Source organism: Xenopus laevis, chromosome 1S, assembly GCF_017654675.1.
Source record: "Xenopus laevis strain J_2021 chromosome 1S, Xenopus_laevis_v10.1, whole genome shotgun sequence".
In the NCBI taxonomy this organism is placed as follows: Eukaryota; Metazoa; Chordata; class Amphibia; order Anura; family Pipidae; genus Xenopus; species Xenopus laevis.
Genome location: NC_054372.1, coordinates 167,854,654 through 167,876,427, shown reverse-complemented (window position 1 = coordinate 167,876,427; position 21,774 = coordinate 167,854,654). Strand labels below are relative to the sequence as shown.

General features: G+C 36.8%; 1 protein-coding gene across 8 annotated transcripts in view; it reads right to left on the bottom strand.

The window, feature by feature from the left end:
* Window positions 1–6,414: 6,414 nt before the first annotated feature.
* LOC108707238 (transmembrane protein 161B) overlaps window positions 6,415–21,774 on the bottom strand; it is a 23,758-nt gene continuing 8,398 nt past the window's right edge. For all 8 annotated transcript variants that reach the window (XM_018244386.2, XM_018244383.2, XM_018244388.2 and 5 more), the window contains 11 exons: window positions 21,718–21,774; window positions 19,808–19,894; window positions 15,487–15,584; window positions 15,234–15,390; window positions 13,942–14,093; window positions 13,285–13,345; window positions 12,204–12,344; window positions 10,732–10,845; window positions 9,793–9,967; window positions 8,835–8,931; window positions 6,415–6,972 (listed from right to left, as the gene is read on the bottom strand). The exon at window positions 21,718–21,774 is cut by the window's right edge and continues 47 nt beyond it. In XM_018244386.2, the coding sequence (XP_018099875.1) occupies window positions 6,701–6,972; window positions 8,835–8,931; window positions 9,793–9,967; window positions 10,732–10,845; window positions 12,204–12,344; window positions 13,285–13,345; window positions 13,942–14,093; window positions 15,234–15,390; window positions 15,487–15,584; window positions 19,808–19,894; window positions 21,718–21,774 (1,411 nt within the window). In that variant the 3' untranslated portion in view covers window positions 6,415–6,700. The remainder of the gene's footprint in view (window positions 6,973–8,834; window positions 8,932–9,792; window positions 9,968–10,731; window positions 10,846–12,203; window positions 12,345–13,284; window positions 13,346–13,941; window positions 14,094–15,233; window positions 15,391–15,486; window positions 15,585–19,807; window positions 19,895–21,717) is intronic.

Sequence of the window (21,774 nt, the reverse complement as noted above, 5' to 3'; positions counted from 1 at the left end):
GCGCAGGAATAGACGCATTAAATTTTTTCCAATGGGGCTGTACTCACACAGGCGCGTGTAGGCGCCGAACGCAGGTTGAGACGCAACATGCTGCATTTTTCCTGCGTTCGGCGCCTACACGCGCCTGTGTGAGTACAGCCCCATTGGAAAAAATGTAATGCGTCTATTACTGTGCTCCCCTGCGGCTGAATGCAGAAAAACGGAACGCAGGGGAGTGCAGGTAAAAACGCTCGTCTGTGAGAGCCCTAAAGCAGAGAACAGCAGTAGCAATGTTAGATGGTACTGTTATCTTTCTAAACCTTTTTTTTCTCTTTTTCAACTTTCAAAGTTTCATTCCAGGAAAAGAGCAAAAACAGCGGAGCACTGAGGAGACCAGTATAAAAATAATATAAAGAAACCGAAGTTTATTTAATATACATAAAAATTCAAGTTACAACAGCAAAGTGTGGACCCTGGCTGCCCGCTTAACGCGTTTCGTGGCGTCCTGCCACTTCATCAGGCGGCGGGTTGTGCAGCTAGGGTTACCACCTGGCCGGTATTTTACTGGCCTGGCCGGTAAAAATGATGGTTGATCCCAATGTTATTTAATAGGGAAAAAAGATAAGTATATAGGAAGGCCGGTATTTTTTTCCAGAAAAGGTGGCAACCCTATGTGCAGCACGCTGAGCCCAGTGTCCGGTAAGTGCTCCCACTAAACAACTTTAATAATTTGTTTCACTTCAAAGTTTTAATATTACAGTTTAGGACGTCTTCATTATGGTAAGTACTGTAGTGATGGGCAAATAAATTTGTCAGAAGCAAATTCACATCGAATTTCCATGTTTCGCTGCCGGCAAATAAATTTGTGGAAACTCCCGCGAAAATTTGTCAAACATTTTTAAGACGCACGCTGGAAAAGTCACTTTTGTCAAAACCGTCGCGCAACACTATTCAACCGCCCATTGACTTTAATGCCAGCATCAAAATTGACGCGGGCATTAATTTTTGAGTTTTGCAAATTTATCTCCATTTCGTGGGAAATTTGCGAATTTTTCAGTGAAGCAAAAAGGGAGAAATTCGCCCATCAATAATAGTAAGCGATTATACACTTAACCCACGAACATAATAAACCTATGTGGGTGGGAAGGGATCTTCAGGTTATTTAGATTATCAATCAATAATCTCTGTGATCCAAGAACCCCCCCAAGAGAGCCAAATTCACAACCTTCATATGTTCTCTCTTGTAATCGGGATCTTATATGTTCCATGACTCTAATCCAGTTAACCTTCCTTATGAGGTCATGGTGTATAGTAGAAAGTAGGGATGCACCGAATCCAGGATTCGGTTCGGGATTCTGACGTTTTCAGCAGGATTCGGAAGAATCCTTCTGCCCAGCCAAACCCGAATTTGCATATGCAAATTAGGGGCAGGGAGGGAAATCGTGTGACTTTTAAACTAAGGAAGTAAAACATTTTTCCCATTCCCAACCTTAATTAGCATATGCAAATTATGGCTCGGATTTGGTTCGGCCGAATCTTTCGCGAAGGATCCGGGGGTTCGAATCCAAAATAGTGGATTCGGTGCATTCCTAGTAGAAAGGAGATTTTTTTTTTTCCCCTCGATAAAGCTGCTAGAAATGTAGCTGCATCAGTGTATTTTTCTCGGCCTCAAATACACCTTAAACAATTGCACTTCTATTCTTTGCCTGCATGAGGCACGTGGATAAGTTTAAATCCAACAGCACTGAAGGAAAAAAACAAACAAACATAATTTTCCCCGGCATAGCAGCAAAAATAAAATATTATTTTACATTTTATTTGAATCAGCTTTCCACGAGTTAAACCTGATCAGAATAGAGTAGGTTATGCTTTGAATAAATAACATATTTCTAGTGTTGGATCTTTACAAAGGCAGCAGAGTTCTTAGAGGGGTAGCTTACCTTCAAAACTATGTATTTTTTGGTTTAGTTTTTTAATACATCGTTCATTATAATTTTTTATAATTTTTCTATTTTAAAAATATATTTACTTCATTTATCCTCTGCTGTTTCGTAGTAGCTGTTCAGTGAGCCAGGCTGCTGAATCTCTAAACCAGGAATGACCAGAATTTAGCAATGTGATGCCTACTTGAAGCAATGCAATTCTACTCAGATCTCCTACTTCATTTCCACAGATAATATTTCTGGTAGTACAGATATGGGACCTGTTATCCAGAATTCTCGGGGCCTGGAGTTTTATGGATAATGGATCTTTCGGTAATTCCGATCTTCATACCTTAAAGCTGGCCATAGATGTAAAGATCCGATCGTACGAATCATCGTACGATCGGACTTTCCCATCTCCCGACCCACCACTAACCATTCAGATCAAAGTCTTACCAGTCAGATTAGTTAAAGAACAGATCAGCAATGTTCTGCCCCTGACAGCAATCGTACGATATCTATGTCCAACCAAAGCTAGTGACAGTCTCCCACTGAAAATCGTACGATCGGCAATACACGCAGAGATATTATCGGCAGCCAACAGAAATTTTCTAACCTGTCCGATCGACCAAACGACCGATCTCCGCCGGACGAAAAATGTCGGGACTCTCCACACACTGTTCGAAAATCGTACAAATCCTCGATTCGTATGATCAGATCTTTGCGTCTATGGCCAGCTTAAGTCTACTAGAAAATCATGTAAACATTAAACCCAATAGACTGGTTTTGTCTCCAATAAGGATTAATTATATCTTCGTTGGGATCAAGTACAAGGTTCTGTTTTATTATTACAGAGAAAAAGGAAATCATTTTTAAAAATTTGGATTATTTGGATGGAGTCTATGGGAGACATCCTTTCTGTAATTTGAAGCTTTCTGGATAATGGGTTTAATTCAGTTTCTCTTAGAAGAGGCATGGGATCCATTATCTGAAAACCCATTATTCAGAAATCTCTGAATAGCCCATCTCTCCTAGATTCCATTTAAATCAAATCATTGAAATATTTAAAAATTATTATCTTTTTCTCTGTAATAATAAAACAGTATTGAAGGTAACACAATCATATTGATTTTAATTAATATTTAAAAGATTTCTTTTAGCAGACAAAATGGAGATGTAAATTAGGGAAAGACCATTATTAGGGATGGGCGAATTTGACCCGTTTCGTTTCGCCAAAAATTTGCTGCCTGTGAAATGTCACCAACGCCCATTTTAGTCTATGGGCGTCAAAAAAATTGTTGCGCGGTGAATTTTTTTGACACGCGTCTTTTATTTTTGTCGCACGATGCCATGCGAGTCTATGAGCGTCATTTCCACAGCAAAACAAGGCAAAAAAATGTGCCCATCCCTAACCATTATACATGAAAATCCAGTACTGGGCATTCAGGATAGCAGGTCCCATACCTGTAAAATGACATCCTAGAAAGTTATGGCATTTAGTGCAAAAAGTTTGAACATGGGCTTGCAGGTGAATGAAATATCTAAAATAAGAATGTGGCTAGAAAGCTGCAATTTGTATACAGAAGTTACTATACCAGCCCAGAGGCTAAGCAGCACTATAACAGAAATGATCCATGCTTTCAAAGTAGTCCCAGCAGCTCTCCATCTTGGAACTTGGTAGGAAGTCTTAACAGCCAGTGGCTCTGCACATGCTCACTTAGCTCTAGGATGTTGTTGAGAAGCTACAGTACATGTACTGGTCATCTAAAACCATCATAACATTACCAAACATGATGTCACTTCTGCTGTAGAAAAAAAATGTTAACGTTTATTTATAAAGCAAAGCAGTTTTTTAATGTTGCCATGTAATATTAATCTGAATGAATCACTAATCAGCCTTGAATGATGTTATATTGTGTATACTGTAATAACACCAAGCAGAGCAAGCTCTGGAAATCAGCAGAAGAAATGGGGAGCTACTGGGACGTAGTTTTTCACAGCTGCATTCATATCTTCTTCTTTTGCAGAGGTTTCATTTTATTTAGTACTACACGTAGAGTCCTGCGCGGCTCCATTTTTTGGAACCCATACCAGACCTGTGCCCTGCAATCCGCAACCCGGACCCATATTCCTACCCGCTTGGACCCACTACCCGACCGGACCCGCTAGTACATTATCCACAACCCGGACCTGCTGACCATGAAGAATCAGGAAGTGCTTTAATTGTAAACCGGAAGTGACATCATCGGAAGTAGGCGTGGTCAGAATAAAAGGAGTAAAGCAGGAAGCGCTGTCATTGTAAACCGGAAGTGACACCATCGGACGTAGACGTGATCAGAAAAAAGGAGTAAAAAACGCTATTGAGAAGACCTGCATACCGTCCCGCAGAACTGCGTCTATACCCGACCCGCTGCAGGACTCTACTACACGTACAGAACCTATTATCCAGAAGCAAAGGGCCAGGAGTTTTTCAGATAAAGGGCCTTTCTGTAATTTTGATCTCCATACCTTATGTCTAAAAAATTATTAAAATAATCGAATTTTTGTTACGCCTCCAAATAGCATTCATTATACTTTACTTGGGATTAAATATGAGGCACTGTTTTAGAGAAAAGAAAATAATTTTGAAACGTTTCAATGCAATTAAAATGGAGCATACGGGAGATGACCTTTCTGTAATTGGAGTTTTTTGGATAATGGGTTTCCGGATAACAGATCCCATAACTGTACTAAGGAACAATGAATATTATGAATTTGAGCACAAGTAGAAATGATCACATGCTGATGGAATTAAAGGCATAGGGAGATGCATAGAGGATGATATAGAAATCACAACCAACTTCAGTGACTCAAAAATTCAAGTAATACAATGCACTGCCTTCATTTTTGGGCAACTGCAGACATATTCACTAAAGCAACAACAACAAAAACAGACACTTTTAATTGAAGTATCAGATATTTGCAAAATAGAAGGTAATTGACATTTGAGTATTAGCACAAGCAATTTCATTTTCTTATTGAATATAGAGTAATCTGTAAATACAAGTTTTAAATGATTCCAACTATTCTTGCTCCAAATACAAATAGTGTTAGTTGCGAATACATTCAAAATCATGTCAAAGTTAAATAACAGAAATATAGAGTGTGAAAACACCTTTTTGCCAACCGATTTCAAAACATATATTATAATTTATTATATATATTATATGCATCTTTAATCACTAGAATTCTAAGAATGTGATTATTTGGAGTGATTTCAATCTTTGATATTTCAAGAAATATTTGACATATATTTCAGGAGTTTAAAAAACCTGCAAAATGGGAGTCAACACAAGCACCAACACCAGTAAAGTGTTCATATGGTATTTGTAGTAATAAGTGAATAAAACCAAGATTATTAGCTATATAACGGCCTATGTACCTAACAAAAGGCTGTCACTTGGGCACATAAAAAGAAAGACACAAGATATCACACAATTGTTCCGAAACTTTTCAACCGTAGCTTTGTTTTCTGTAATATACAGTAGCGATACATTCTGTCCCATTGGACGGTCGCCATTAAAAAACGGACAGGTCCAACAGAAAAGTTTATTTCCTATATTTCTTTAAGTCTTTGTATGGCTCTTATTTTAGAGTAGGAAATAAAAAAAGCCTCATACATACTCAAGTTTAAAAAAAAATCAACATTAGATTTGTCACTCACATGCGCTGAAGAAAATGTTTATATGAGCGCTAGTCCAGTGTATTAGATGTGCTGCCTTGTTATAAAAAAGGCATTTTACAATATGTTTCTCAAAAAGAAAAAAAAAAAAGATATCACCAAAAAATAAGTTAAACCACATGGTTTCACATATGGACTGTGTTCTCTTATAAAAGGGTTTAGTACAAAAGAAGGGTGGGGGATAAAAACTACCCCTTCTAGTTTTTTGGGCTGCCCCTTAGCACGAGTGATATGCAGTTTGGCAAAGGAACACAACAGCGCATAACACTCGGTTGTATATTAGAAGGGAATACAAAAATGAATGATTACAAAATTATTAAATCCACCAGAAGAGAACGTAGGGAACAGACTATCCTCTACTTGTGTAAAGTAGAAGTAGCCTCTTTAGTACAGGTATGGGACCCATTATCTGGAAACCCGTTTATCCAGAAAGCTTGGAATTACGGAAAGGTCGTCTCCCATAGGCTCCATTTTATCCAAATTTTTAAAAACGATTTCCTTTTTCTCTGTTATAATAAGACAGTAGCTTGTACTTGACTCCAACTAAGATATAATGAATTCTTATTGGGGGCAAAACGAGCCTATTGGGTTTATTCAATGTTTACATGATTTTCTAGTAGACTTAAGGCATGAAGATCCAAATTACGGAAAGATCCATTGTCCGGAAAATTCCAGGTCCCGAGCATTCTGGTTAACAGGTTCCATACCTGTACTACACAATCTTGTAATGAGCAGTAAAAGAAAAGAAGATGCGCCCTTGTATTTTCACTGTAACATAAAGGAGGTTATAAATAAGGATTTACATTTTTAAGTTTAACTTATATAAACTGATATTCCCCTAGGACGGATTTTAAAAAAATGATATTAAGTAGGAGTGATCAGCGGTCAGTTTTCTTCCTCTGAGGTAACGAAAATTAAGTTCACAACAGTAATTTTGTACAATATTTACCCTGAGAAGACAGAGAAAACATTGCAACAAGACATAATGCTGCTGATAAGTTCAGGCAAGTGTTCGTGCCATTATAGCATCAGGTCTAGTTTTTGGACCTTTTTGCATGATAGGATCATAATGTTTGTATCATGCCACAATCAGATACTGGTGATAGAATAACCCAAACAAGCTTGTAGAAAAAAGACAAGCTGCAATCCACCAAGTGAGAAATGACAGGAGTCCCCGAAAAAGAAGAGGAGTGAAAATATTTTTTAATCCACCCAGAGCCATAGTAATTTGGGTAACTGTTGCTTTAATTTTTTCTTCAGGACATGGCAGCTCCGAAAAAGGTTGATTGGATGCTTGAGTAGCACTCACAGCAGTGTCCGAGTCGGAATAAATTCCCCAGGAATGATTGCCTGTTCAGAGTTAAACACAACAATCAATATTTGGCAAAAAAAACAAAAAAAACTCCAGGATTAGGGCTCTTACACATGGGCTTTTTTATGTGTTTACAAACACATGCTGAGCATAAAAAATACATAGATTGCGTTTTTTTAAAAATGCAATCATTGATTTTAGATTTCAGAATGTAAAAAAACAAACAGATGGAACATAAAATGGAGTAAAATGCAACTCTGAATACTCATGAATACAACCCGGCAGAATATAATGGAATTAGTTAATTTGCTAATGTGTAAGTGCGCTCAAACCTGTTTCTAAAACACATGAAAACACCTGTGTTTAAGAGCCTTTAAAGGAGAAGGAAAGCTTAAAACTAAGTAAGCTTTATCAGAAAGGTCTACATAAAAACACCAGTATACCCTCAAAGTAATGCTGCTCTGAGTCCTCTGTCCAAAGAAACACTGCATTTCTTTCCTTTTATTGTGTACACATGGGCTTCTGTATCAGACTTCCTGTTTTCAGCATAAACCTCTAGGGCTTGAGCATGCTCAGTTGGCTCTCTCCCCCTCCCTCCTCCCTGTTGTAATCTGAGTCCAGAGCAGGGAGAGACTCAAGCAGGAAGTGAAGTCACACCAAGCTAATATGGCAGCTGCTATAATAAATAAACAGATAGAGCTTCTAGAGATGTTTAGTCATGTATGGTACAACATCCTACAGAATAAATATAGTCTTATAGCTTGCACTATGGATAATCCATTGCCAATAATCTGCTTCAGTAGCTTTCCTTTTTTTTTTTTTTTTTTTTTTAAAGGAATTGTTCGTGTAAAAATAAAAACTGGATAAATAGATAGGCTATGCAAAATAAAAAATGTTTCTAATTAGTAGTTAGCCAAAAATGTAGTCTATAAAGGATAGAGTGACTGGATGTTTAATACAATAGCCAGAACACTACTTCCTGCTTTTCAGCTCTCTTGGTTTACACTGACTGGTTACCAGGCAGTAACCAGAGACTTGAGGGGGGGGGCACATGGGTCATATCTGTTGCTTTTGAATCTGAGCTGAATGCTCAATCAATTGATCAAATGCAAACTCACTGAACAGATATGTACCATGTGGTCCCCCCTTCAAGTCGCTGACTAGCTCAGAGTTATAGTGCTGAAAAGCAGGAAGTTGGATTCTGGCTATTATGTTAGACATCCAGTCACACAGAACTGTTCCTTTAAGGCCAGTGGCACACCTGGTGGTTTTTATGATTGTGTAAAAATGCAGGCAGAGAAAAGATAGATCTGAAAAATAGGTACAGATCGGCCTTTTCTCTGCTAGGGAGAAATATCTAGTATGCCACTGCCCCAAGTGTATTTATCAATGTGAATTGTATGTAAACAACTCAGAGATGCCACTCCAACTAATGCACACACGTTTTAATACTAGAAAATATATGGAAATAATAATAAAAAAAAAAAAAAGACAATTAAATCCAATTTACTGGTTTGCAAGCAAACGCCTCATTTTCTGGATTTCTGGAGTAAGAGCAAATATCTTGCTTGTTATTACACTATATATACCCCATAAGCTTCATCACAGTTTAAGTGTGATATAGCTAGGAGTTCATTTTGAGCCCCAAAACGGCTTGCTCAAGCCATGCCCTCTACAGTGATCAACCGTTTTTCTCTAGTACTCAGGGACAACTTATCATCCTTTTTAGTCTCGGAAAGATATAAATACTGAAAAGTTTTGCCAAACCTAAAAAGTGAGGTGTAGAAAGAATCAGGCAAATATCTAATGAAGCCTTGAGCATCTTGGCTGAAAAGCACTGGTTAAACTCAATTTGTTTCTGCAAGTCGGCACATAGAATGTATCCATAAAAATTGCATACCTAGCGTCTTCAGAAGAAATGTGGTGTGAAGAAGCATAACAAGAGGTGCCATGTATTGCAATGCGATGACACAAAGATAATAAAAGACTCGAGCAACCTAAAACCAGGAAAAAAAAACGTAGGATGAACTTAGCATATGAACACATAAAATTGAAAAATTGAGTCCTTGTTTCATAAGCTTGTAAACTAATCTGACCATGTAGCTAATTGCAGCAACATATAAAAAGGTTGGACCACAAGAGTATTAAATTAATTGCAAATCTTGTTATATTGCAAGTATTGATTCTACAGGATCCAGATGTGATAAAGAACTTAAGACTATTCCACTGGGGCAGGGACTAATGTAAATGATAAACAACACTTTGTACAACACTACAACATTTCGGCACTATATTAAAAAAACTAAAATAAGAAATTAGAAAAGAAATCGGAAAATCTGTGAGATCAGCATGTATAGCAAATGAATGAAAATTTTCCAAGTTACACCAGTGAACACACAGTGGATTTCTGCTACAAAATGCACACAAGTGTTTTTCTTTCCAAAAATGCTCTATATGCCAATCACCTTATACACCAGTGGAGAAAATATTCCATAGGCTCTAATACACAGTGACAAAATTAAAACTCAGGCTGTATATTTTATATCGGCAGTCTGTATAATATTTATCATAAGGTATTATATGAAGGAAAACAGATACATTTACAATTTAAAGCTGGCAATACACTAGAATTTCTGCTCATTTAGAGAGTATGCCAAATAATATATCTTTCCCCAGTTCCAGTGGGTACAATAAGCAATGATTGTATTCTAGTCTAAATCCCTCTAACGCTGTGTGTCCATCAAGACAAGTTTGGGTTTCCTATAATAAACAGCTGTGATCTGTGGCAGCATGCCTATGACCGGCCATCTTGGACTGCCTGGTCACCTAAAGTATTAAACACAACATTAAAATGTTACCATTTTCTGCAGCTCCATAGTACTTATTCTGCCAGCTTCCTTCTTCATTTGATCCATGCATTTCTGTGCTAAATTTAAATAGGCTTGCAAATGATATCTCATCATTGAGAGTCTTAAAACACACAGCAGAATGATGATCCAAAGACGAATAGTATCAAAGGCATCTTCTGTCATTCTGAGAAGAAAAAAAAGAGTGGGTTAAGGCAGAAGATTCTAAACAAATTGGCGATACAGGTATGGGACCTGTTATCTAGAATACTCAGGATCTCTATACCTCAAAGGGCACTTGTTGCCAAAAATATCATCCCCAAGCAAAGGTGCAGGCTGATAGAGCTCCGGTTGGGAGTCAGTTTTTTTTTTTTTTTTAAATTGCCCTCCGCCAACGCTAGGCCACCTGCACCGGGAGGAATTCTCTGGTTAGAGCGGTCCTGTTGGGGCACAATGCTCAACTTGCTCATTATCTGCAACTTTCTCATTTTGCACATGACGTCAGAAGCACATTATGCACATGCGCTCTGATCGACATGGCCGCTAGCACCTGGAGCTCCCTCCAAGTGAGTTTCGTAGCGCTGGTGGGGTTATCCCCAACAGGTGTGCTGGCTATTTAAGCCTGCACCTTTGGTTGGGGATAATATTTTTTGGCAACAGGTGCCCTTTAAGACTACTTAAAAATAATTTAACCATTAATTAAATCCAGTAGGATGGTTTTACCTCCAATAAGGATTATATATTTGCTGGATTCAAGGAATTTAATTATTTGACTAATGAGAGATGGCCTTGTTGGAATTTTGAGCTTTTTGGGATAATGGGCTTTCCCATTAACGGATCCCATACCTCTATACGCCTGTGGAAGGTGATATTCATTGTTGAGAATACTCTAGAGTGGACAAAGAAACTCATTTTAAACTAATCACTTTATAATTGTTAGTACCTACTTACAAAGGCACACTTTCCTTGCCTAGAGGTGGGTTCAGAATGTAGTCCTTGGTGATTGGCTTTACCCATAGTAATACCATTAACAACGGTGCCAAAAAGTTTATATGAAGGAAAAACCTGAACAGAGGGAAAATCAAATTAGCAATTATACGTAATGTGGTTTCTCCATAGAACATTTTATTGACTACTACTTGAAAAACAGAAGTAATATAGCTCCCTGCAGCTAAAATGAGATTTATAGATACTAATTTGCTACACATTACAATGTCTATATATTCATGTAAAATAAAATTGTTCATAATTGATGAAGCAAATTATCAAATTCAAATATAGGATTGCAGGAGATATTTGCTGGAAACATCAACTAGGAATTTCATTAATGATCTTCAATAACAACCCAAAAAGTAATAAAAAAGCAAGAAAAGCAAATTGCAAAACCCTACTTAAAGTGTTAATTGGTTAGAATTTATGGAACACTTTAAATATCTGGCAATAATCTGTGTATAATTTGATATAAAATAATGCAAATTATCTACTTCCATATTAACAGATGGTTAAGATTTCAACTGAATTGTGTAACTGCATAACGTGTTTTTACGACTGTAGTGGAATAGAAATGCATTGTAAATGCTAGAATAATGCTAGATTTATAGGCTTTGTCTTGGTACAGAGTTTTTCCTACTTTCAATGATACCTACACTTTTCACGAACTTATAAATTGTGGGCTGAATAGTGGACACCTCAAAACTACCCTGTAAGGGAGACTTATGCAGACCAATCATGCCAGGCTGAATGATAGAAAGTGACTATGCTAATCTAAAGCTTTAGAACTTCTGACTTAAAGGGGACCTGTCACCCATAAAAAAATATTCCAAATCCTATTTTATCATGTTAGTCAAGCAACATGAACTTTAATTACACTGTATAAATTATTTGAATCTTGTTTCCATCAGTCTGGGAATTCATAATTATAACAAGCAGGCACGAGCCATTTTGTGGACACTGTTATTAAGGCAAACCTTGCATCAACTCAGCATCTTGTTTGTGAACCAGAATGGGGGACCTGATGTCCATCCCCATGCCCTGGTTACACAATTAAATGGTGAAGAGAACTGGGGGAATGTGGAGAGAGCACTGATCTCTAGGAAGTGCTGAATGGAAAGTGAAAGTAATTGCTTACCCAGGAGGGGCAGGCAATATTTGATTGACAGCTGAGATTTTTATATGAGTTTAGAACAGCTGTGAACGCTTTAATAAAAAAAGATTTTGGATTTCATGTTTAATTTGAAAAGGACTTTTATTATACAGCTTTTTATGTCTGGGTGACAGGTCAACGTTTAAAATAGCCTGCAGAAGGCTGTGATTCTCTTGGCTGGGCAGACTGGCTCTCTATGTCCTTGAATCTCCAATTAGACAGCATCAGTAGGATATCATCACATATATGCCAAACAACAAGTTATAATTTCCAGTCTTACTGTGTGAGTTTTTCTGTTGTTTGATTTAGGGCATCCAGGTGCATCTGTGCTAGCCGCAAGCCAGGGAATGTAAGGAAAGCTCCAATGAATGAACACAGCATAGCAAGGAATAATTTGAAAGTAAGTTTTGACACTGGACCTCTATACAGAAAACATACAAGCGTTATTTAGAAATTATTGTAGCAACTAAAAAACACATTATTAAATGCTGAAACCAGCTAATATCAAGAAAGGGGCAAACAGGTGAATGTAATTGAATACATTTTTTGACTCATTAAAAATGAGTAAATTATAAATAGAATTTCTTCAGGAATAAGAGGATACAGTTTTTTCAACCTCTAAATAAACTCTAAAAACAGGTTAATCATTCTCTGGTCTTTGACAAGGAGCCTTGCTCCTTTTATATATAGACTACAGGGACTCCGAAGTGGCTGATCACTACAAGAAGTACAATACTTGTGGGTGCCTCCCATTGATGTCAGTAAAAATTAGTACAGGTATGGGACCGGTTATCCAGAATGCTTGGGACCTGGGGTTTCCCGATTACGGATCTTTCTGTAATTTGGATCTTCATACATTAAGTCTACTAGAAAATCATTTAAACATTAAATAAACCAAATAGGCTGGTTTTGCTTCCAATGAGGATTAAGTATATCTTAGTTTGGTAGTACAAGGTACCGTTTTATTATTACAGAGAAAAAAGGAATTTGTTTTTAAATATTCGGATTATTTGGGTAACATGGAGTCTATGTATAACAGAGCCTATACCTGTATTAACATTTATACATTTTTCTTGCTACCTTAACAGCCCTTTTCCTGCTGCATATTAATTTCTTACTTCTTTTCCCCTTAAAGCTCGGCAAAAATGCCACATCATTTCATTTGGTGAGGCTGCAAATTGAGGCAAATCATACTAATAGGAATTCTATTCATCCCTAGTGGATATTAGATTCTTGGATAAGGGATCCCATACGTGCAGTTTAAAATTGGCATTAGGAGGAAGAAAATGAAACTGTGAAGTGGGAAAAATTATCAAGTCGACTATCAATATATTTATTCCAAATGAAAATTAAAAACTTACTGGGATTCAAGTCCTTGTTTTTCAAGAAATTTCACAGCACTTTCAGAGAAGTTTAAAAAACCTATAGGAATACATATCTTTATTAATACCTTATTGTAGTTTCCCTGAGAAATACATTTCAAACTATGTCAATCTTTGATTTTCTGAAATTTTGATGGACATACTTCGATTTTATTTAGGTCTGTATACTAATTGAAACTGCAAAATTCATTAAATTTGTTTCCAATATTTTAATATACGTAGCAATCCCAGTGTTAAAGGCTCATCCCTATGTCAGCTTAGGCAAGCTAGCTTGCATCTCAAAACTTATATGACCATGAATAAATATAATTTATAACTGTGATATCAACGCCAGGACTGTGACGTCTCAACAGATTTGGAGACTGCCATAAGTCTTTGCATGGAACAGGACCGAAGTCAAAGTGCAGTCAGTCATTTCACTTCCAGCTTCCTTTTCCTGTGTTAAGTCACTTCCAAATTGTACTTCTCTCCCTGGGTTGCTGTCCCCTCACTGGGATTGGCAAGTTTAGGAAGTAATTGAACAGCCCTTCATAAACAAGTTATTTTAAGGTCTCGCAGTGATATTGTGTGGGGACAGTGGTATTAAATTAAGGGGCAACTCTGCAATAACATAATAAATAATTTATATTAATTTACCTGTTTCCAGACCAAATTCCAGGTAGTTTTCTGTAACTATAAGAATCGCCATTGCTTTGACAAAGAAAAAAAACCCAAATGTAACACAGACTGATCTTTCACCACCATCTTCAACTTTAAAGTAATGTGTTGTCAAAGAGAACACCGCTTTACTTGAGTGCAGTTAAGGCTATAAGAGAGAAAACAGTAGGTAGAATCTGAACACTAATATTTAAAAAAAAAAAAACCCAAAACAGGTATATCTATAATATACTATCAGTAAATATAAAGGCGATCATCCCAGTAACTAAACCACATTCCATCTTGAGCTATTCCCTTCCCCCAAACACATTAATAGCGGAATATCTACATCTACTGTGAGAAAAATACAATTTCAATCAATTACTATACAGTTCCTACAAAAGATTTTGTATTACACTGGGATGTGTATATCCAAGTTACTGTAAGTTCAATCTCTTCATGGTGAAGTGTTCAAAGTGGATTTGGAAATAATTTTGCTCATATTTGTTAGGGCAGGTTTTTGTCTGTTTAAAGGGGACCCGTCACCCAAATAAATTATTCATAATCCTATTTTATCACATCAGTCAAGCAAAATGAACTTTAATTAGGGCTCTTACACATGAGCGTTCTGACCTGCGCTCCCCTGCGTTCCGTTTTTTGGCGTTCAGCCGCAGGGGAGCGCAGGAATAGACGCAAGTCATTATTTGAAATGGGGCTGTACTCACTCAGGCGCGTGTAGGCGCCGAACGCAGGTTCAGACACAACATGCTGCATTTTTCCTGCGTTCGGCGCCTACACGCGCCTGAGTGAGTACAGCCCCATTTCAAATAATGACTTGCGTCTATTCCTGCGAATGGGGGACCTGATGTCCATCCCCATGCCCTGGCTACACAATTAAATGGAAAAGAGAGAGGGGGAATGTGGGAAGAGCAGTGACATCTAGGAAGTGCTGAATGGAAAGTGAAAGTAATTGTCTGCCCAAGGCATAGAGGAGGGGCAGACAATATCTGATTGACAGCTGAGATGTTTAAGAGTTTACAGCAGCTATGAATGCTTTAATAAAAAAAAGAAATTGTATCTCATGTTTAATTTGAAAATGACTTATTATACAGCTTTGTGTGTCTGGGTGACAGGTCCACTTTAAGAGAGATAGTAGTCATTCAGAATAGTCATGAAATCAATAATGTTTATAATAATCATCTCACAATGCAGTGTCAGGTCGTCATTGCTTTCCTCCTACAATAAAAACAAAAAAAGTCTAGTCCCTTTTTTTTTTTATTTATAAAGGATACACTGCAAATGCTAGGACAAGCATACACCATACTATGCTGATATTCATCTCCTGGGTGGGGACCACCAATCTGTAATAAGCCTCTGTTATTAGGTAAACTACAGTAGCTGCAACTGTGAAGTCAACCAACCACTGATATTCAGGGAAATAATGAAGAGCTGGGAAGAAAAAATTCTCATTAGATACCATCTTTCACAGACATTTTGCTAAATCCATTAAAAAAAAAAAAAACTTTTTGAATTTTCAACCCATACCTAAAGTGTCCACTTCAGCAACTGGTTTTGTTTCCAAGTGCAGATCAATATCCTTGGGAATGGTAAGTGGTTTATTATCAATGTGACCATTATATCGTCTGCCAAAATATAAAGGAGTCCAATTCAAATGTTATTAAGTTCTTATAGAAAAGGATTTCAGAATTTAAAGCATGTAATAGGAAATGGGATGTGCATATCTATACACTATCTACTCTAGCATACAGTTGGGAATTTTTTTTATTATCTTTAATAACCTGAGCTATTCGGATGCAGAAATCACACAAATCCAGAGACTCGAGCATCAGTAAATCAACCCCTGTTTGTCTTGCATTGTGAAGGCTCTTTCACTTCTTTTAGCTCTTCTGATCCTAACAAGGTAGATTTCTTTGCAATAGATAAGGGATGTACTTTTTCTGGATTCTGGCAAATACAGAATCTTAAGCATTCACCCAAATGGATGAGGAATCCTGAACTGAATCTGAATTGGCATATGCAGATTTCCAAAAATCTCTGGAAAAACCAAACCTGGAAATTTCTGTAATGATGTGATCTAAAGTCACGTGATTTTAAGGGTTTGGCACTGGGATTTGGCCAATACCTGTCGAAAGTCTCAGACAGCCAATCGCAACAAATCCAGTAACTAAATAGGATTTCTAATTTTGTCTTAATTAAACAAACATTTATTTCGTTTTGACATTACAGAAAGATCCTTTATCAAGGGAAGACAAGGTTCCAATTCCAGATAAAAATATTCTATAACTGTACTATACTTTATTACAACTGTCAGAAAGCCACATGAGCATTATTGTCTTGTATCAAATGAATATATATTATATATATATATATATATATATATATATATATATATATATATATATTATCAAAACAGGGGGGTTGTGGGAGCACTCTAAAGGCTTTAAAGTATATATAAGTATAATAAATGCTATTGCATATGTACCCATAACAGGGGTTATTTTGTTACAAAGTTATGATCATAAAATTGATAAGCCACCATACCACGTCAAGGTAAACCCCGAATGGCGGTCCCTAACTTGTTTTATATTTTATGTGCATTTTAGCATTACCTGTAATCAATGTCCGTTGAACGCTGTTTTTTCACTTAGGGCTAAATCCTCCCCAGCCAGCAATCAGGCTTTTAAAGGAGAGATATTCCCAAAACAAACGCCCAATTTTAAAAGCATTGGATCACCACTAATTCAAAGGGGGGGTATGGGGTGCTACAACCACTGAAGCTATGCCACAGCTCCTGGCGAAATATACAATATCAAAACAGGGGGGTTGTGGGAGCACTCTAAAGGCTTTAAAGTATATATAAGTATAATAAATGCTATTGCATATGTACCCAAAACAGGGGTTATTTTGTTACAAAAACTAGTGGTGATCCTATGCTTTTAAAATTGGGCGTTTGTTTTGGGAATATCTCTCCTTTAAAAGCCTGATTGCTGGCTGGGGAGGATTTAGCCCTCAGTGAAAAAACAGCGTTCAATGGACATTGATTACAGGTAATGCTAAAATGCACATAAAATATAAAACAAGTTAGGGACCGCCATTCGGGGTTTACCTTGACGTGGTATGGTGGCTTATCAATTTTATGATCATAACTTTGTAACAAAATAACCCCTGTTTTGGGTACATATGCAATAGCATTTATTATACTTATATATATACTTTAAAGCCTTTAGAGTGCTCCCACAACCCCCCTGTTTTGATATTGTGTATATATATATATATATATATATATATATATATATATATATATTATATATTATATTATCAGAGGGACATGTGTGTATGACTCTCAGAAAGTCATTGTCTTAGATGTATGAAAATCAATGCTATTTTTCACATTTCCTATAAGGCCTAAACGGAGAAAGTGATATTTTAATTTAACCCTTTTCATGCCAACAAAAAATTTGGTCTCCAGCTGTTGCATTCTATATTTCTACAGTTTGCAGTCCAATTCTGGTTACCTAGACCTGGCATTAAATAGAACTAAATTGTAATTGCTGCTCCTCTATTATTAAAGGAGAAACCTTGCGACACCCTGCAAATGGCACTCCAGTTAAGTTACAACACTTAGCCACATGTGACACAAGCAATGTGATTTACATATTAAAATGTCCCTGTGGACTAGCCTATATTGGCCAGACCATAAGAGCTGTGAAAGCCCATATTAAAGTACACAAAGTTTGGAGACATTTTGATGGTGCTAATCATAATCAGTCCCAGCTAAGATGGTCTATCCTAGAAGTGATTAGTCCCTTGTATAGAGGCGGGAACCCGAAAAAGAAAATATTACAGAGGGAAGCATACTGGATCAAGAAGTTAGATACACTCCACCCAAAAGGCAAGAATGACAGTTGGAGTGTGAAATGCTTTTTATAAAACTGTAACACTGTTGCTCCTTGCTTATACACTATGGGGCAGATTTATCAAGGGTCGAATTTCGAAGTACAAAAAACTTCGAAATTCGACCATCGAATTAAAAAACTTTGAATATTGAATTCAAAATTTGTTCAGCAAATTTGGCAATCCTGCGGTCGAATAAAAATTAAATCCTTCAAATCGAATGATTCGAAGGATTTCAGCAATCGATCTATTTTTATTCGATGTGTAAAGACTTAGGTTGTAGAAGGTCCCCATAGGCTAACATAGCACTTCGGCAGGTTTAACTTCGCAAAGTATTGAAGTCAAAGTTTTTTTTTATAGAGACAGTACTTCGATTATCGAATGGTCGAATATTCTAACGATTTTTACTTCGAATCGAAGTCGAAGTAAATTCGAAGTCGTAGTATCCTATTCGATGGTATAAGTATCCAAAAAATTACTTCGAATTTCGAATTTTTCTACTTCGAAAATTCCCTCCAATTCACTTCGACCCTTAGTAAATCTGCCCCATGTATAAAAACTTTTTATAAAACGTTTGATACTATAACCAAACTTTCCTTGGTACTGATGCCTTATTTGTTTCTTTTTCAGATAACATATTTCTGAGCCCAAGATAGTTACATTACGTACGGTATTGGGCATTTTTCTTCCTTCCTTACATGTAATAGAATAAATTATCAAGATTATTCTGTGGTAGGCCTAGAAATGGGCAGTTCCTAATTTGTGCTTAACTGGTTTTCCAGTAATAATTTAGTATTTCTGTGACTATGCGGATATTTTCTCAATTGAATTGACACTATGGATTGAACTAAAAAAGGACTTTGTGCGATGTTTTTTATTATGTAAATTATTACCACCCCCAAAATGACATCCTATGTCTGCACTTATATACTATTGATTGACACACACATTGTATGGAACCTCACTTCTTGTTTTATACCTTAAAAGCTTGTATCACTGAACAACCTGAGGGCACTGGCCCGAAACATGTTGTGTGCAATAAAGAACACTTAGCAGCAAGTTCTGCCTTGATTACTTTCTATCAGCCTCCTAAATAATTGATTAAATAGAACCCCCTTGTTTTATTGGCTCAATCACAAATGGCAATCGTGATGCTACACGCTCCTGAACATCCGCATCACTGACAATTAGGGATGCACCGAATCCACGATTCTGGATTCGGGCGAACCCCCGAATCCTTTTTGAAAGATTCGGCCGAATACCGAACCAAATCCGAAACCCTAATTTGCATATGCAAATTAGGGGTGGAAAGGGGAAAACATTTTTTACTTTCTTGTTTTGTGACAAAAAGTCACGTGATTTCCCTCCCCGCCCCTAATTTACTTATGCAAATTAGGATTTGGATTGGCCTGGCAGAAGGATTCCTGGATAATACAACGAGCACCTCATTTACAGTAAATGAACAGACTCCTTTTGCACAAGGAATGACGTGCACAAATGGCAGAGGACATTCGTTTTGAAAAGATTGTAATTGACTTTAGAATGCTGGGTGGAAACTTTGCACAATAGGGAAAACACGTAGAGAAGAGTACCAATATTTTGCACTACTATATTTCAACATGGTGCACAAATAGTCTGTATTAAATTGTTGTCTCATTTTAGGATTAAATAAGGGCTAGATTAATCCTTAGTTTTCTAAGTCATTTATGTCCCCTTGATCAAAAAAATATATTCAAATTGATAAAAGATACCATTGCCACATAGAGATGTAGCACAAGCCAGTTCTTCAATAACTACCATGTGCTTTCAATAACTACTGTATAATGCCACTTTGACTCTAGCAGGCACTCTTGTGGAAAAATCAATTTGTGATACATTAAAATTTTACACACTAAATAATTAGCATAAGTTATAGATTTATATTTGAACTATATTGTCTGGACTCCGTTACCTGTCCTTTTTGTTTTTTCCTTTGGGCTGTTGTTTCCCAGCAAGGGTCCGTAACTCATCTTCAGTTGGATGCTGGTACCAATGCAAACTGCAAAACACAGTAAAGCTAACTTGATTTGGCACATGCACATATACACACTATTTTTATTTATTTTATTTTTTTAAAGGACCAATAACACCAACATTGATTTGTTTCTCTATGTTTATACAGCACCTACAAATCTATTTATTGACAAAAATGTCTTATTTCATACGAGAGCTTTTCATTCTTTAGTAGAGAGCCTTGAATGGCATTTGACCCGTGAATACCTTTCTGTGTAAGAACTAAAATCATTGTATTTTACAGAGAATCTATAAAAAGCTATGTAAACATTGGTCATATAGCCCACTGGCAGCTCAATTAGCTGCCCCATTGCTTCACAATAGCAAAACTGTAGCGGAGCTTCTAAAGTAAATACACAATTTTCAGCACTGTCATATTGGTGTTAATTCATTTATAGCATGACATTTGACCCTATGTTTCTGTTCTCCTACAATCCTTACCAACATTGGTTCTTACTTGCTACTTCATTTCACTACAACAGTACAAGCCGAGTCGACTCGTCCACCAAGCAGTAACATAATTTTCCATATTCACTAAATACATTAGAAAAAAACTTTATTTTTGTAGCCTGGACAGTTCTGATAAGGTCGACCAATGAATCCCCTCAGAGAATGCATTTTTTGAAAGCGCTTAAAGGGCAAGTCAAAATAAAAATTTAGCTTAATAAAAGAAAACATAATTTAAACAACTTTCCAATGTACATTTACTAAATATTTTCAGTGCTTTCAAATGTTTTTGAAAAAGAACAGTATTTGCTCCTGGTTGTTACTTTTTAAACAGACTTGCAAAAGTCTTAGTTCCCCAGCACAGACAGGTCTGTTAATCAGCTGCTTGTCTTGCATTTTATCAACAGTCTGAGCCGTCAAGGCAGAGAATATAAAGTGTCAGACAGACACAGCTTTAAATATCAATACATAGAAAATTTGTAATGAATGTATATTGAAAAGTTGCTTAGAATTATGTTTTAATTTATTACCCTGAGAGGTATAATTGTTAAATGCCCTTGGCAGGATATCACGTATTCGGCAGAAAGGAAAAATGTTGGGATTTTAGTCTGCAACCAATAATTTTTTTTTTTTTATAACTTACATGTATCCCCTAGTGTAGGACTACAGTTCTGCACTTATTACCGCTGTTATTGTTATTACCGCTACAGTAAACACCAGAAACGCAAGGGTTTCACTTGCCATTCAGAGGCTGGTGCCAATAGATTTTACATAGCCCATTAATGTAGTTTCCACTAATGGGTGTGCAGGGAAAAAAAAACAGTACAAAGAGCTGCACCGTGGCTGTGATGGACACAGGGCTTGACCTCTACTGAATACCGTTTCTGGTCAATTTGCTTGCGCATATTGATTCAAATACACTGAATCATAATTCACACACACGTTTTTCACTCTATGGTCTCTATGGCTTAATACAATAAGCAAGAATTTGGGTTGTAGTAACAATTTTACTGCACATTCCAAAACCCAATTCAGACCAAATTAAATCCCCAAATGATGATGTACAAAACATAGAAAACAATGTGGCATGCATAAGGGCTTGGGCTGATAGCACACAGTGGAATGGTGCCCAAAACCATGCCTTTGCCTTCCAGGGGCTTTTTTGGGAAATGCCATTGTACTGGAGCCCCATATTGTTTACTAGAGTAGGATCAGAAAAAAGAAAACTTTGTACCAAAGTTAAATTAACAGTGCAACCTTTTTAAAGGGATAAGAACTGTCCTAAATACTTTTTTAGGCAACGATAATAGTAAACCTTTTTTGCATTGGACTTTTTAAAGTTACATTTCAGAAAACCATTACCTGCCATTACAGAGAAGCCAACGAGCAAAAGAATAGTGTGGTATGATCTTCTGTAGC